This window comes from Heterocephalus glaber, unplaced genomic scaffold (assembly GCF_053883595.1).
Source record: "Heterocephalus glaber isolate CG9 unplaced genomic scaffold, H.glaber_assembly_v1.0 deba00001600, whole genome shotgun sequence".
Lineage (NCBI taxonomy): Eukaryota > Metazoa > Chordata > Mammalia > Rodentia > Bathyergidae > Heterocephalus > Heterocephalus glaber.
Window position 1 is genome coordinate 10,439,869 of NW_028258372.1, and position 14,514 is coordinate 10,454,382.

Here is a 14,514-nt window from a genome sequence, read left to right on the forward strand (position 1 = left end):
ATGTGGAAAACTGGGGTAGGGTTGTAGGTATGAATGATGGAGGGGCAGGGAGTGGGGAATGAAGAGATTACTTTTGTACAGGCCAATTTGGAGAGATCTCTTAGACATCTAAGTAGAAATGTCAGCCATTAGAGTCACTTACAGATAAGTCCGGATTTCAGGGGAGAGATGAGTGCTGGAGACAGGAATTTAGGAGATACTAATATCTCTAGGTCCTGACTACTGTTTTGTACTGGCTTTGGCTTTGTATCTTGTGAACGAAGTTCTAACTTCCATTTCATGACTGAATTTCCATTTTAGTTTTCTGCTTGGTACCTTCTAGGTCTGGAGATCTATCTTGTTGTGTTATTCTGCCTCTGATCCTAAATCACAGTCTCTGGGTCTGGTCCTTGACACCTACTTGTCCCTAAACTTGTTTCTGCTATGAAACTTGGTCTTCTTTACTCCCACCCCACTCCATTGTTTGTAACCCTCCTCCTGAGATCTTGCCTTTCACCCACGGAGGAGTGAAAAATGAGCTTTGCCTGAAATGATTTGAGATAGGGTTGTTTGCTTCTTTGGATTTCATCTTTTGTTTTGCTTTGTTTATGTTCCTGATTGCTAGACTGTCCCTTTTTATCTTAACTATGAAGTTGTGTTCTGCTTCATATCTGGATCCTAATATGATTCATATCTAAGCCACAATTCTAGATCTTACCTTCAATTTGGAATTATATCAAGCCTGGATGGAAGCATTGCTTTTTGAAGCTGGCCTTACTCAATGGTATATGCAAAGTGGATTGCTTTAAAGAAGGAACAAAACTACAGATGTTCTTTACTCTAAATACTATAGCCTTTAGGGAAACACAGAAGTGCAAAATGTAGCCTCTGCCTTTGAGGAAATATGTTTTCAAATATAATTATACAAAGATGCTCTTTACAGCTAGCAGATTTAGCTAGTTGCAATGAAAACTGTTCCTTGCTTTTGTGATCCAGGTACCCTAATTTCATCAGAGCACTATGCTCACAAACATTGCTATTAAAACATTTCAGAGCTAAGACTGTCTAAAATATTGAGGACCACAGATCTTAGAATAAAGATTGATAAGAGGTTATATGCTAGAACTCCATATTATTACTTTCTATTTAACCTTGATTAATTGAAGCATATGCATGTTTTTCCCCATGGAAGAGGCATATTGGAAATATTTAAATTCTTATGGTCATGCTGTGCTTTTCACAGATGATTGGAACATTGCCCAGGCATAAGCCATCTCATCCTTCCCCTAAACAATTTGTCAGTTGTTTAACCTAGCATAATTTGTTTTTCATGACCAGTAGAAATGACAGTGCTAAAGTGTGTTACCAGGAAATAAAAATAAAATAGAATTATACTCTGTTTTCTTATACTCCCCTTTTTCCTCTAGTCATTCTTTGATATAAAAATGTACCCTAAACTTTGCTTCAAATGTAGGCTATTTTTAACATAGAGGAAACAGGAAATATATTTAAAGCTAGGAGGGTTTTTTTTTGTGAAATTGAAAATGTACTATGAATTTCAGTAAGAAAGGTTATATTGCCACAAAATAGATTTCATGGATGTATTATCATGCTTATGTACACATCACCTTCATCTTTTCTATGAATTTGTGGCTAAGAAATTGAATACACTGTTCAGATTGATCCTGGGCTGAAGCCTTGAATTGTTTGTGAAAGAGAGCTTTTCGTTTAACATTTCGAATTAAGGGAACACCAAAGACTTGTCAAGATGTCCCTGCCATTTGTATATTTCTGTGAGAAAGAATATATCTCAAAACTGGAGATGAGATTGTGTAGGCCTTCAGACTTATTAGTTTGCCATGGTAGAAAAGTCTCAGAATAAACACATTTGCCAGGTCTTAATAAGCTATTAAGCGGAACATACAGCCTCTTCTATAGAGTTTGGCTTAGATGTTATAATTTCCTTGTGAGTATAGTTAACTGATGACTAATTTTGTGTTAGTTCTTTCCAAGATTTTCATCTATATTTATATTTTAAACAGCAGAGGGGTAAAGCTGTGATTTTTCAATTTTTTATTTTTTGGTACCAGGGATCGAACTTGGGACCTTGTGCTTGCAAGGCAGGGGGCAGCACCACTGAGCTAAATCCCCGGCCTGATCTTTTTAACTTTGCATTGCCAACAAAGATTTATTTAGGAATTTTGTGATGATATAAACTAACTGAAGATCCTCCTTAATAGCCACTGTGGTCGATTGCACAAAATATTTCAAACCACCTCTGCTGTCCACCTGTTTCCAGCCTGCTCACTAGGGTACACTCATCCCACAACAGGATGGACTGGCTTACTTTGTTGCTAGTGGAATTCACCTCATTAGCAGTATAATCCTGTAGCTATGAACTGTAGTTATGGGAACCATGTTTTCTAACAAGTGAGATGTGTGCTCTGGCGATTATCATTATATTTAGAGACAAGGGGACACAGACTTTTGCATTTCTGGGGTTGGGTAGAGAATGGATTATAGATAGCCCCTTTCTGACAACTTCAGTCAGTTTGAATTTTACCTCAATATTCCACGCTATAGCATCAGTTCTTTCCCAAGTGCTTCTTTGGGTCTATAGGAAAAAGTACATTGTAAAAAAAAAAAAAAGTACATTGTGGTTCCTGCCCCATTAGTTTTCCTGATATGCTGTGCATGTCTGTGTGCCAGTGATGGACATAGAGTAAACCCGAGCTAACACCTCTGCTGTGGTTATTCCTAAATTACTCATTTAGGATCATTCTGTGGCTGTGTGTGTGTGTGTGTGTGTATGTGTGTGTGTGTGTGTGTGTGTGTGTGTGAGAGAGAGAGAGAGAGAGAGGTGGTAGAAATGGTTTAACCACTGAACATTTATATAGAAGTATTTTTAAAAAATATGAGTTGACTCTAGACAAATACGGTAAATCCCTAGTCATACCTCTCATCCCTACTTTCTCTCTCACCTGATGAATTTCTGCTTCTCCCAGCACCTTTACTTCTACCTATTGATCTCATCCACACCTGTTCTTTGGCTTCCTTCCTGTTCCTTTGGATGCACTGGGATGTTTCTGTCCTTTCCTTTGGCTTCCTTTTCCCTCTTCCCTGATGCAGTACTTTCCCACTTCTGTATCATCACCTTCCCTCACTCTTGGGTTGGTACCATCACCCTGCGAATATGCAATTTTTTGCTTATATTTATAAAGTCTTCCTTCTATCCTTCTCTAATTGCCCTCTCACTCTCCTTCACAACACGACCCCTTGAAATATTTGCCTATCATCAGTCCCTACTTCCTCTCTTGTCATTGTATTTTAAGCCTATTCCAATCCGGCTTTCCCCTACCCCACTCTCAACCTCCCGAAGGACCTAACGTAGTTAATTCTGTTATCCATTTTTAGTCCTTACCTTGTCTGACATATTGGGAGTATGTGACAGTGTGGAAGGTCTTCCTTCATGAAATGCTCTGTTTTAGCTCTGCACTCTTTTGAATTCTCTCCATTTCAGTCTCCTTTTTCTGACGCCTAAACCCAGAGCCCGGTGCTGTAAGCCTTCCCTGTCTAACTCTCACTTAGTGGTCTCATTTGCTTGTCTGACTTTAATGAACCCTAAATATATATCTGTAGCTTAGACTTCTCTCCTGGATGAATGACTCTTGGATCTAGCCTCAAAGGCATGTCTTGTGCTAATTGGAAAAAGCTATCCATTTCTGCAAGCACTTGACTGCCATCTTCTGGAGAGTTTTCAGAGCAAACAGATACCTTTTAGATGACACTGAATGTGAATGCCGAAGGTGAATGGTATCTCACAACTGCACAATTGTCATTAGCAGCAGAATGTTCCTCCACTTGGGAAGAAAACCCTGTTTTCATATTTTGAAGCCATCTAGGAAGAAAAGATTAAAAAAGGCATAGGATGTGACATATACACTCAGTCCTTTCTTCAAACATTCTGGGCATGTTCAGTAGGTACCAAGCCCAGCTCCTGATTCTCAATCCCCATCTCATTCTGTCCCAAATTCTTTCCTCTGTGTTTTCTATTTCAGAATTCTTCTGTAGCTGGAGTCAAACTCCTTGAAGTTATCTTTGACACCTCTCCCCACCAGCTTGAATCTATCAGCAAATCCTGTTTATCTTTCCTTCAAAATATATTAGAACTTGACGACTTCCCAGCCCCACACTGTGGCCACCCTGGTACAAGCCCCAGCATCTCTCACCTGGATGATTCCAGAACCAAGCTTCCTCTCCTCCTCTCTACTTTCTTCCTGCAGTGTAGCAGCCAGGGTTATTTGTGTCAAATGTAGGTCACATCGTGTTTTCCTTCTCCCCCAAATCCTTCAAATAGTCTACCGTCTTACTCAGAGTAAAACTCAGTGTCCTTAAAACATCCCACAAGCCCCAGAATCCAAGTCTCTCCCACATTTCCAGCCATGGTCAGTCTTCTTGTTCTTTCTCCGTCTTCCCAGCGCACATCTGCTTCCAGCACTCTGCCTGGATGCTCTTACATACAGTGTGGCTTGCTCCCTCTATTTCTCAAGTCTGGTTTTCCACCTAACGCTGTATCATGTTAGAGAACCCTTCCTCAACCAGACTAGAAAAGCAATGTACCCTTCCCCCAAAGCATTTACTATCCCTCGACTGTTGAATTCTGTCCACGGCACTTATCATCTAGCCCGCACAAGCACATTGTTTACCCTTTTATCTCATTAGAATTTAACCTCTGTGAGACTGAAGACTTCTGTCTTTCTCTCTCATATCCGTTTCTACAACAATGCTTGACAAATAGAAAGCTCTTAATAAATATTAATCAAACGCATGAATACAGACATCCCTGAATCTGTCTGTGGACCCTATCCTTAAAAAGACACAAAGGTCTGAGATGGTCCTGGACAATAAAAATCTTTCAATTCCAAGATAAAATCATTTTCAGGAGTCTAAGAACTAATTTAAATTTAATTTGAAAATTGTATCCATTTTACAACCTTCCAGAACGGGAGTTACTTTCCTACCGAGAAGGCAAGCAGGCGCCATCTAGTGGTAACTAAAGAAGCCCACGTTTGTGTTACTTGAGTATTAAGAATTAAAATTCGTTCTTGATCCAGGAGCTTATGACAGTAATAATTAGGATAATCCATAAGTCTTCAAGTATGTGCTTTCCACAGAATACACTGAATCGGAAAATCATTTTTTTTTTCTAAATTATTTCTGACTCATATTCACTTACAACCTTTTGTTTTCTGGAATTTGACTTCTTTTTCTGCTTTTTTATTTTTCTTACTGTTTTGCACTCTACTTTCCTTTAAACTTTTACATGGGAAATAAAATGAAGGTTCTAACTTCTGGGGATTTATATTGTAATAAAAATGGCACCTGGGAGGGTAAATTTCGGAAAACCCCCCTGCTGAATGACAGAGTGATCTCCTCTGGCCGTGCTTCTTATGCCTGTTGAATCTTTATTGTTCCATTGGAAGAATGAACTTTGAAGAGACTTAGCGTGCTGTTTTGCATTCCCGGAAGCTGAGGTGGAGCTGGAAAGTCTTCACCTCCAGGGAAGCCTGAGCTTTGATCCCACAAGGGAAGGAAAGTGGTAAGGGTCCCGGAAGGAGGTGAACTCTGGTTGTTGATACTCCAGTTAGTGCCTGGCCTTTTGTCATGGAAGGAGGTGGTCTGAGTGGCACCAGGGATAACAGTTGGACAAAACAGATTTCATATTAACATAAAGAAACATTTTCCAGTGAGATTTTTTTTCTCCAAGTGGAAATGAAAGCCTCGATTCCCCATCAGTGGATGGGTCAAGCAGAAGCTGCGTGACGGCCTGACAGGGATTTGTTGAAATTATTGAGATTCTTTGCTTTTCTGAAGATTCTAATTTCTCCCTATATAGGTTCAAATCGTCCCCATACTTCATTGTTCAGTGCATGTCCCACTTCCTATTTTAGGCAGTGCAGCTTGAAGCCACCTCTCCCATCTCTCCCTTTCCTATAATTTTAAGCGCAGATCAGCACTTATTTCATACTGTCTGCCTGCCCTCCCCCTGCCCCCATATAATCTTGAGCTCAAGTTAGTGCTCAGCTACTTGAACAGAGGAAGCTGCGTCTTATAACTCCCTCCCCCTGGCCTTGCCCTGACACCTTCAAGGGTGAAGGTTCAAGTTTATGGAGGGGAATGTAGAGGCTACCAGTTGTGGTCTCCCCTGGGATCTTGGCCCAATTTGTTCAGCCTTAGTCTAAGTTTGGTGGAGCAGTTCTTCAGCTAGGTAGCAGAGAAAATGAAATATTTGTTTTGATTTGTTCCCTTGTTGGAACTATAATCAACATTTGTGTCTAACTATACTAGTTTTCCTTTTGAATTGTGTTATTTTTTCATTTCTCCAATATCTCTGGAGTCGGTATCATGTATAACGGTGGGATTTTTACTGGAATGAAAAAAAGAACCCTAGTTTTCTGTTATTTATGTAGTTGTTTTAGGGTTTTACTTTCTGCCAAGGTACTAATGTTTTTTAGATTGCAAATATTTTCCATGGTGTTTTTTTCTTGAGAAAGTGTCTAATTACACAAGCTGATGTATTTTGAATAACATGTTCTTAAGTCAAAATAGTATTTCTTCTTAAAGAATTAAGGAGATTTTATTTCTAAATTGTCTCACCTGCTGAAGGTGTATTTATGTGACTGTATTCTATCCTAATGAAAAGGTGATTTTGAAAAGAGAGATGCAAATGATTTGTGGGTAGGGTTTGCATGTACCCCAAATGTAATTTTTTTAAAAATCAGGTACTGTTGTTTGTTTTATTATTTAATCAGCCACAGTTCTTTTTAAATTATTTAATAGGCTGGAAGGTTTAAGAACTTCTTATAGTACTACCTAAAAATTAGCAAATTTATCATCGCTAGCACTTGCACCATTTAATATTTCTAGAGTGATTAGTAGTGATTCTCAGTAACTGATGTGTTCTCTCATATGATAGTTGAGGGACAACACTGGATACTTTGACTTGTGGTTAAAGAAATATTATGTCCCTATAATTATGGCACAAATTCACACATTTAAATTATGTTAATATATTTTTTGTGTGTGTTACCGGAGATCGAACTCAGGACCTTGTATTTTCGAGGCGGGCGCCATGCCACTGAGGTAAATTCCCAGCCCCTAGATTGTGTTAATTTGTGTTTTTCAGAGTATGCCGAATTTCTACATTGCAAAGGAAAAAAATTTACAGATTTTGATGAAGTTCGTCATGAGATTGAAGCAGAAACAGACCGAGTGACTGGAATGAATAAAGGCATTTCTTCTATACCCATTAATTTACGAGTTTATTCCCCCCATGGTAAGTAAAATATTAAAACTCCAAAGTCTTCTCTTCAAACATTTTTACTAGGTTAGTTAGCATACATCACTCATATATAGAAGTTACAAATAGTGCTGACTTTCCAGGATAATGTTTGGCTACTGCCATAAATGGCATTTTTGAGAGGGCTCTTAGAGTATTTAAGGAGAGACAAGAGGAGTTGACTTTTTAAAAAATCAGAATCCAGTTAGGCATTTAAAAACTTTTTTTTTTTAGTGAACTTTCAGAATTTGAAAGGGATATACATGAAAACTTCCATTTTTATTACCTTCAGTCTGCAGAAATCTTAGAATATGTGTTTTATGATTGAATCTTCTCTTGTTGATTTCCTGGCAGCCCTATATATTTCTACTTATTTTCTTCCTGAGGAATCAACTGTGATTTTTTTAAAAATTTAAAAATAACTTTATTCTCAAACACACACACATACAGAAATTAAAACCATTCAAAGAAGAACAATGCAAGGGAAAAAAACTTTAATAATATTCAAATACAGTAGAACTCAACCAAAACAAAACTGAAAAGCACTTAAACATTTTTCCATATAATTTAAAAAAAATCTTAACCACCAACAAGATACCAGAGGATGTGATTTGTTTCAGAAAGATCCCCAAAATCAACATTGAACAAATAGTGGTCTGGAAAAAAACTCCAGTTAGCTAGCAGACTCCACATAGGCCAGACTTCTCCCTAATTTAAATTTTGATACAGTCATATGACATGCGATGGAAACACAATCCGAGAACTATGTTATTAGGCCATTTCATCCGTGTGTATCCTTATTTACACTTTCAGTTTCTCACATTAGAGAAACTATTCAGTATTTACACATGTGTGTCCTATTTATTTCACTTAAGAGGATGGCCTCAATGTGCATCCATTTAGCTATAAATGTGTCTAGTTTCTCTTTCTTAATGGCTGAGTAGTACCCCATTTTATAAAAAAACCACATCTTCTTTATCCAGTCGCCAGGTGATGGGCACTTGGGTTGTTCCTAAGCTTTAGCTATTACAAACTGGGCAGCTATAAACATGGGTGCACATATATCACTGTAGTATGATTCTTTTAATTCTTTGGGGAAGATCCCCAGCAGGGGCATAGCTGGGTCGAATGAGACCTCTAAGCCTAGATCTTTGAGGTATCTCCATACTGATTTCCACAGTGGTTGCACCAGTCTACACTCCCACCAACAGTGGAAAAGGGTTCCTTTCTCCCCCACACCCCCTCCAGCATTTGTTTTGTTTTTGAGACTGGGTCTCAAAATGTAATTCAGGCTGACCTTGAACTCATTATGTAGCCCGGGGTGTCATCAAACATGTGGCAGTCCTACCTCAGCCTCCCCAGTGCTGGGATTACAGGCATGTACCATCATGCCTGAAAAAATTGTAATTTTTATCCCTACACTATGCACAGAAACCTATAAATTAGATCACCAGTTCATGATATATGATAAGAAAGAACTTATTCTCACTAAACTTTTAGTGGGTCAGCTCTTCATTTCTAGTTCTTGGCCCAGCTCTTTGCTTTAAGAACAGAGCATGAGTGACATAAGCTCAGTGATGAGGCCCCATTGGTGCCATCAGTGAGCGGATGACAGCCAGGCTGTCACTGCCTTCGCCTGTACAGCCTGCTCACCACCACCTTCAGGGCCACACAGATGGCTAATAGCTTTCCTGTAGGCTAAGTGGTTAACCTGCTATAAAGAACATAGTGTTTTCAAAGGAAGGCCAAATCTTACCTTGTGAGTTTTTATACTATTTGAAGGTAATGTACAAAACTGGCAGACAGCACATGCATTTATTGTTTGGTGTTTTAATTATAACCCACTAGTTATGACAGCTAGGATATGACAGCTCTCTGAGGAAACGGTTAGGCATGCAAATCAGTGCCTTTCAAATTATGTTAAAATGATCACTTGGCATAGCACAATCATATAAGAATAGAGAACACCAGCAAAACCATTCTGTATCCTGTGGTTTTTATTCTACACACTTGGGTTGGAGTCATTTAGATGCACAGTACATAAAGCTAAGCTAAGTGACAGGTGAATGTGCATGTCCTTCAGCATTGAAGATGTATGTAAGACTCTTTTACTCCTTTCCACACAGTGCTAAATCTAACCCTTATTGACCTACCTGGAATAACTAAAGTGCCCGTGGGAGATCAGCCACCAGATATTGAGTATCAGATCAGAGAAATGATCATGCAATTCATCACAAGGGAGAACTGTCTGATTTTAGCTGTTACCCCAGCCAACACTGATCTCGCAAACTCAGATGCACTGAAGCTAGCTAAAGAAGTCGACCCTCAAGGTGAGTGTGTAAGTGTGTGGCCTTTAAGATGACAGGGAATTATTGTGAAATGTCTAAGGCTTTAGTATATGTAAAGGTAACACAAATGCTCACGTCTTGATTTCATTATTAACAAAATTCAATGTAATTGTTGGTAAACATTCTGTATTTAAGACACTGAAAGAAAAATAATTAGGGGATATAGTTAAAATCTGTATAAATAAATGTAAGATTAAGAAATGCAAAAGATCTAAGAAAATAGAAATTTCTAAGCCTCATGGCCTAATTATTGTACAAAGTCAATAAAAGAAAGTTCTAGTCCCGCAGAAGTCAGTCGAATTAGTCTAGTTGTTATGAGTCACCTGAATATACTCTCAAAGCAGAGGCTTTCTGAGGTTTGTTTGCTTCTTTAAAGTAGAATGCTTCTTCATGCATGTAAGGTATGATGGAGGAATTGCTCCTTTGAGAAATCATTCAGTGTTGTCTCTGTGGTGAGGCTCTGCTGGGCCTCCTCATTCTAAGTCTCTAACCAGCACCTGACCTGAGGCCTGAAACACATCACACCAAGCCAAGGACAATCTTTCCTCTGACCCCGGACCCAACCCTCTGAAGGGCTTTTCACTTACAGTTAATTTAGCAATTTACAGGTGAACCTTCTTTATTTTCACATTATTAAAATAGTTGAAATGAGTCTATTACAATTTTAGCTTTTAAGTGTTATGAAGGCTTAGGCCAGGGCATGGTGGCTCATGCCTGTAATCCCAGCACTGGAGAGGCTGAGGCAGGAGGATCGCCATGAGTTCAAGGCCAGCCTGGGCTACACAGTGAATTCAAGACCAGCCTGAACTGCATAGTGAGACCCTATCTCAAAAAACCAAACCAAAGCACATCAAATCAAACCAAAACTAACCAACTAAACAAACAAAAAGCACTATCCATATTGATGTGGGTGGGAGTTTGGATTATGCAATGTTACTGATTATTTTAAACACATGTTTACTAAAATATGAGTTCTATATAATAAATAAAACACAACCTGATAGGGTTGCCTTTGGATCTTTTTGAGAGGAAAATAATTGCCAGCATTTGGTTAGCCATTTAGACTTAGAGTTATCTTTACTATTATTTTTATAATAATTAATCTTATTTAATTATCATAGTAACCTTTTGAGATAAGGTTTATTATAATTTTATTTAATTTTAGAGATTAGATATTAAAGCTTATAAACATTGATGTACAACCAGGTTATGAAAGATCTGCCTCCCAATCCTGTGTTCTTTTATCTACATTGTCTAATAAGGCTGTTGCTGCAGGGTAGTCTGATAAAGTAGAAAGAGCAGTAGGTGATGATGCGCTTCATAAACACACTGTGTGCTTGCAGGATTGTTACCTGACCACTGTGTATATCACCAGGAAAAACTTTCTCACCCTAACCAACCTCCTAAAGCCTAAGTATGTAAGAGCACTTTGAAAAGACCAGCATACAGAAAAAAAATAAAACACTACATAATTCTGATGACTGTCAGATAGTATAGCCATTCCCCTTAAAGCTTTGCTTAGCATCCTCATTTACTTGGCAAAAACAGCTCTCACAGATGATGCAAAAAAAGCTTGAATTTTGTCTAGCCACAAGTCTGTAACATTCTACGTACACTAAGAGAATTATTTCATCATGATACTTATTTAATATAATCTATTAATATATCCCAGTATTATAGCATTAGTTATTTTACAGAGGCTTTTATTTTGAATATAATTATGTGCAAAATTCATAATTTGCTTATAAACATACATTTTTCCCCAAGAATATGAGATGTGATAAAAAATACGTGAATGTGTAAATTGAAATATTATTACAGCAAAAGATACATTCTCATTAATCCTCTCAAAAACACCTCCTCACTTTGAACATACTTGTCCCAAGTATTCTTGTCACTTTCTGAAGCAGCTCTGGAAGTCCTCTTTCATGAGTGTCTGCTTGCACTGTCTGGGCTGCCTCCATGTTGAAACAGTTGTCTTCGGTTATAATATGACTTTAGGAGCCAAAAGTTTCATGGTGCCAGACCTATGGAATAAGGTGTATGAGGATACACTGTATTGTTTTTATGAGCCTTCTTTTCCATTGCATGGCACTTGGCAGCAGCATTCACCGTATTTCTGGTCACACCTCGTAAAGACACTTATGAAGGAGGACCTCTAGTACTGCTTCCAAAAGTGGCAAGAATTATGGGATAAATATGTTCAAAGTGCAGGGGAATATTTTGATGGGAGTTGATGGTAATCTTGTCTTTTACTGTAATACATTTAAAAAAATTAAACATTTTTTATCAGCCCTTGTATATTCAAATATACTCAAATCCTGCTTAGGTGAAAATGGCCTGCCTATGTCAAAAAGGCTTAATTTAGGACAAACTAGTAGCTACTACCTAAAATGCACTACCTCTCAAAAACCTGTATAAATATATACACTCGTGGATAAGATTCTAATTCAGACACACTTGAATAAAGAATGATCCACTGTGATTTAAATTAGTCATCCACTTTAGACAAGGCCAGCATGTCAGGGAAAATGAACATGACCTGGTGACACTGAACAGGCCACTTGCATAGCCAGCCAAATCAGTCCTGAAGAGCAACAGGACAGCAGATGGCAAGGCCAGACTCTCCTCACTGTCTCATTTGGATATAGATGAGGTTAGCTGTAGATTGATTAGTAGGGAAACAGCTTTTTATCATGCTGAGTTTATTTATGGTGGCTTAATATCCACCTATCCTGACAGGTTTCAATGGTCATGTAATAAAGATACTATGTTTTCACTTCTGTTCAATACGGCTAGCATCTCTGTGTTTTACAGATACTATACCTTAGCTGAGTTCATCGTAAGGAAACACAGTTTCTGTGTGGAAAGCAGGGCAGTCAGTGGTGGTCCTGATTTATTACTTGAGCAATGAGTTCATTACCGAGGAAGACTGTCACTGTGTCTTTTATCTTTGGGTCACAGCAGTATTTTAGTATTACCCATCAAGCTTGTCATCTGTAATAGAGGACTGTTCAAAGGGCTCACTAGGGAGGCAAGTGTGTCTGGAAATTCCTTTCATGGTGATTTATCTTACAGCAAATGAATTTCATTTTAAAATCTAACATGACCAGAGGCCTTCCTGGAGTATGAAATCATGCCAAGAGAAATGTTAGACCTCTTGCTGGAAAGAGGGCATCGTTTTCTCTTTAGGTGACATTTGTGAATTGGGGTAGAATTGACCATGAAGCTGGCAGCTGACTTCAGTTGTTTTATGCAGATGTGTCCCTGCCTATTTTCTCAAGCTTTTGCTTTTTGATGTCTTCCTCTTTAATCTGAATGAAGTTGAAGTCTCTGCGTGATGTAAACTGATAGTCATTGACCTTTGGCGATGCTTAGCAGTCATCCACTGTTTCATCTTGCCATGGAGAGGCTGGGAGTGCTGCTAAGCTGAGGAGAAACTTCCAACATTCATGCCTTTAGTCAGCACTCAGAATGGAATGAATATTTTTATAAACTGCAAACATCAGAAGCAATAACAGAGAAGACCTGTATTTTAGCTTCTGTAATCTATTCTTTGCCCCTAATTTGATTCCTATTTTTACTTTGAAGTTTCTAGCATAAGTATTTGAGCCAGTTAAGAAAATTGATGGATGTTAAATAAATGTATTGACAAGCTATATCAATTAATTTTATTGATTTTAATTGAATCAGTTAACATGTATAAAGATATCTTATTCTTTAAGGGGAAATAATGTGTATCTCATAGAAGTCATGTTTTGACTTCTTATTTTTTTGGTTGTTTTACTAGGGATAGAATTCAGGGCTTTCAATCTGAACTACAACCTCAGCTTTTTAAAATTTAACTTTTTTATTGTGGGGTGGAATCTCACTACATCTCTAAATTGCCCAGGCTAGGTTGAAACTTGGAGTTCTCCTGCCTCAGCTTCTCAGAATGCTGGGATTTTGGGCATGGGCCACCATGCCTGGCTTTACTTCTTAGGTGTCATTTTTTTTTTTTTTTTTTTTAGCATGAGTGAAACCTATACAATATTTTTTTTTGTCTTTTTCAAATAGAGAAAGTTCTGAGAATGAGGGCTAAAACCAACATATCTGTGGTCTTTGAAAAAATTGTTTCTGATTGGTGTGGTTCAATTCATCACTTTTTTCTTTGAAAATTTTTTATTAATATATGTTTGCTACTTGTCTTGGGGAGTTGATACATGTGCATAGTGTATCTTGATCCTTTTTAAATTCTTAATCATTTTTCCCCTTCTCCTTCCCTCTCTCTCCTCCTCTTCCATCTCTAGATTCCCTTACCACTTGCAAAAGGTCTAGTACCCTATTTCTTCTCATCTATCTTTTATATTGCTGTTTTCAGTGCATCACTCTTTTAAACTGAGCATTTACTATGTACGAGGCTAAAACAAGGAAAAAGTTAGATGCCTGCTCTAAAGAAAGCAAGGGCCACAAATATATATGCTCTTATAATCCTGTGTGATCAGAACTTTTATAGGCAGTATATGGAGTCTATCATCTTAATATTCTACTCCAAAGTCTGAGAATCATGAACACTTCAAATGCATGTTGTTATTTTGCATTGTATACACTTGCATTTTTTATTATGCTTCATTAGTATGTGTTTGCAATAAATAATTATATTCATCTTGGGGAATTGGTACATACACATATTGCATTTGTTTTAGTTATTTTTCCTATTGCTGAGACAAAATACCTGATACTCAAAATTAAAGGAAGAAAGGTTTACTGTAGCTCAGAGTTTGTAGAGGTTTCAGTTCATAGTTTGTTGGCTCCAAGGCAGGGTGGCATGGCAGAGGGACATTGTAGAGGAGAAACATTTCATGGCAG

At 38.0% G+C, this 14,514-nt stretch overlaps 1 protein-coding gene across 10 annotated transcripts in view; it reads left to right on the plus strand.

Moving 5' to 3' along the window:
* Positions 1-14,514, plus strand: part of Dnm3 (dynamin 3) — a 587,991-nt gene that overhangs the window by 154,988 nt on the left and 418,489 nt on the right. For all 10 annotated transcript variants that reach the window (XM_021265417.2, XM_021265418.2, XM_087194095.1 and 7 more), the window contains 2 exons: positions 7,166-7,315; positions 9,445-9,648. In XM_021265417.2, the coding sequence (XP_021121076.1) occupies positions 7,166-7,315; positions 9,445-9,648 (354 nt within the window). The remainder of the gene's footprint in view (positions 1-7,165; positions 7,316-9,444; positions 9,649-14,514) is intronic.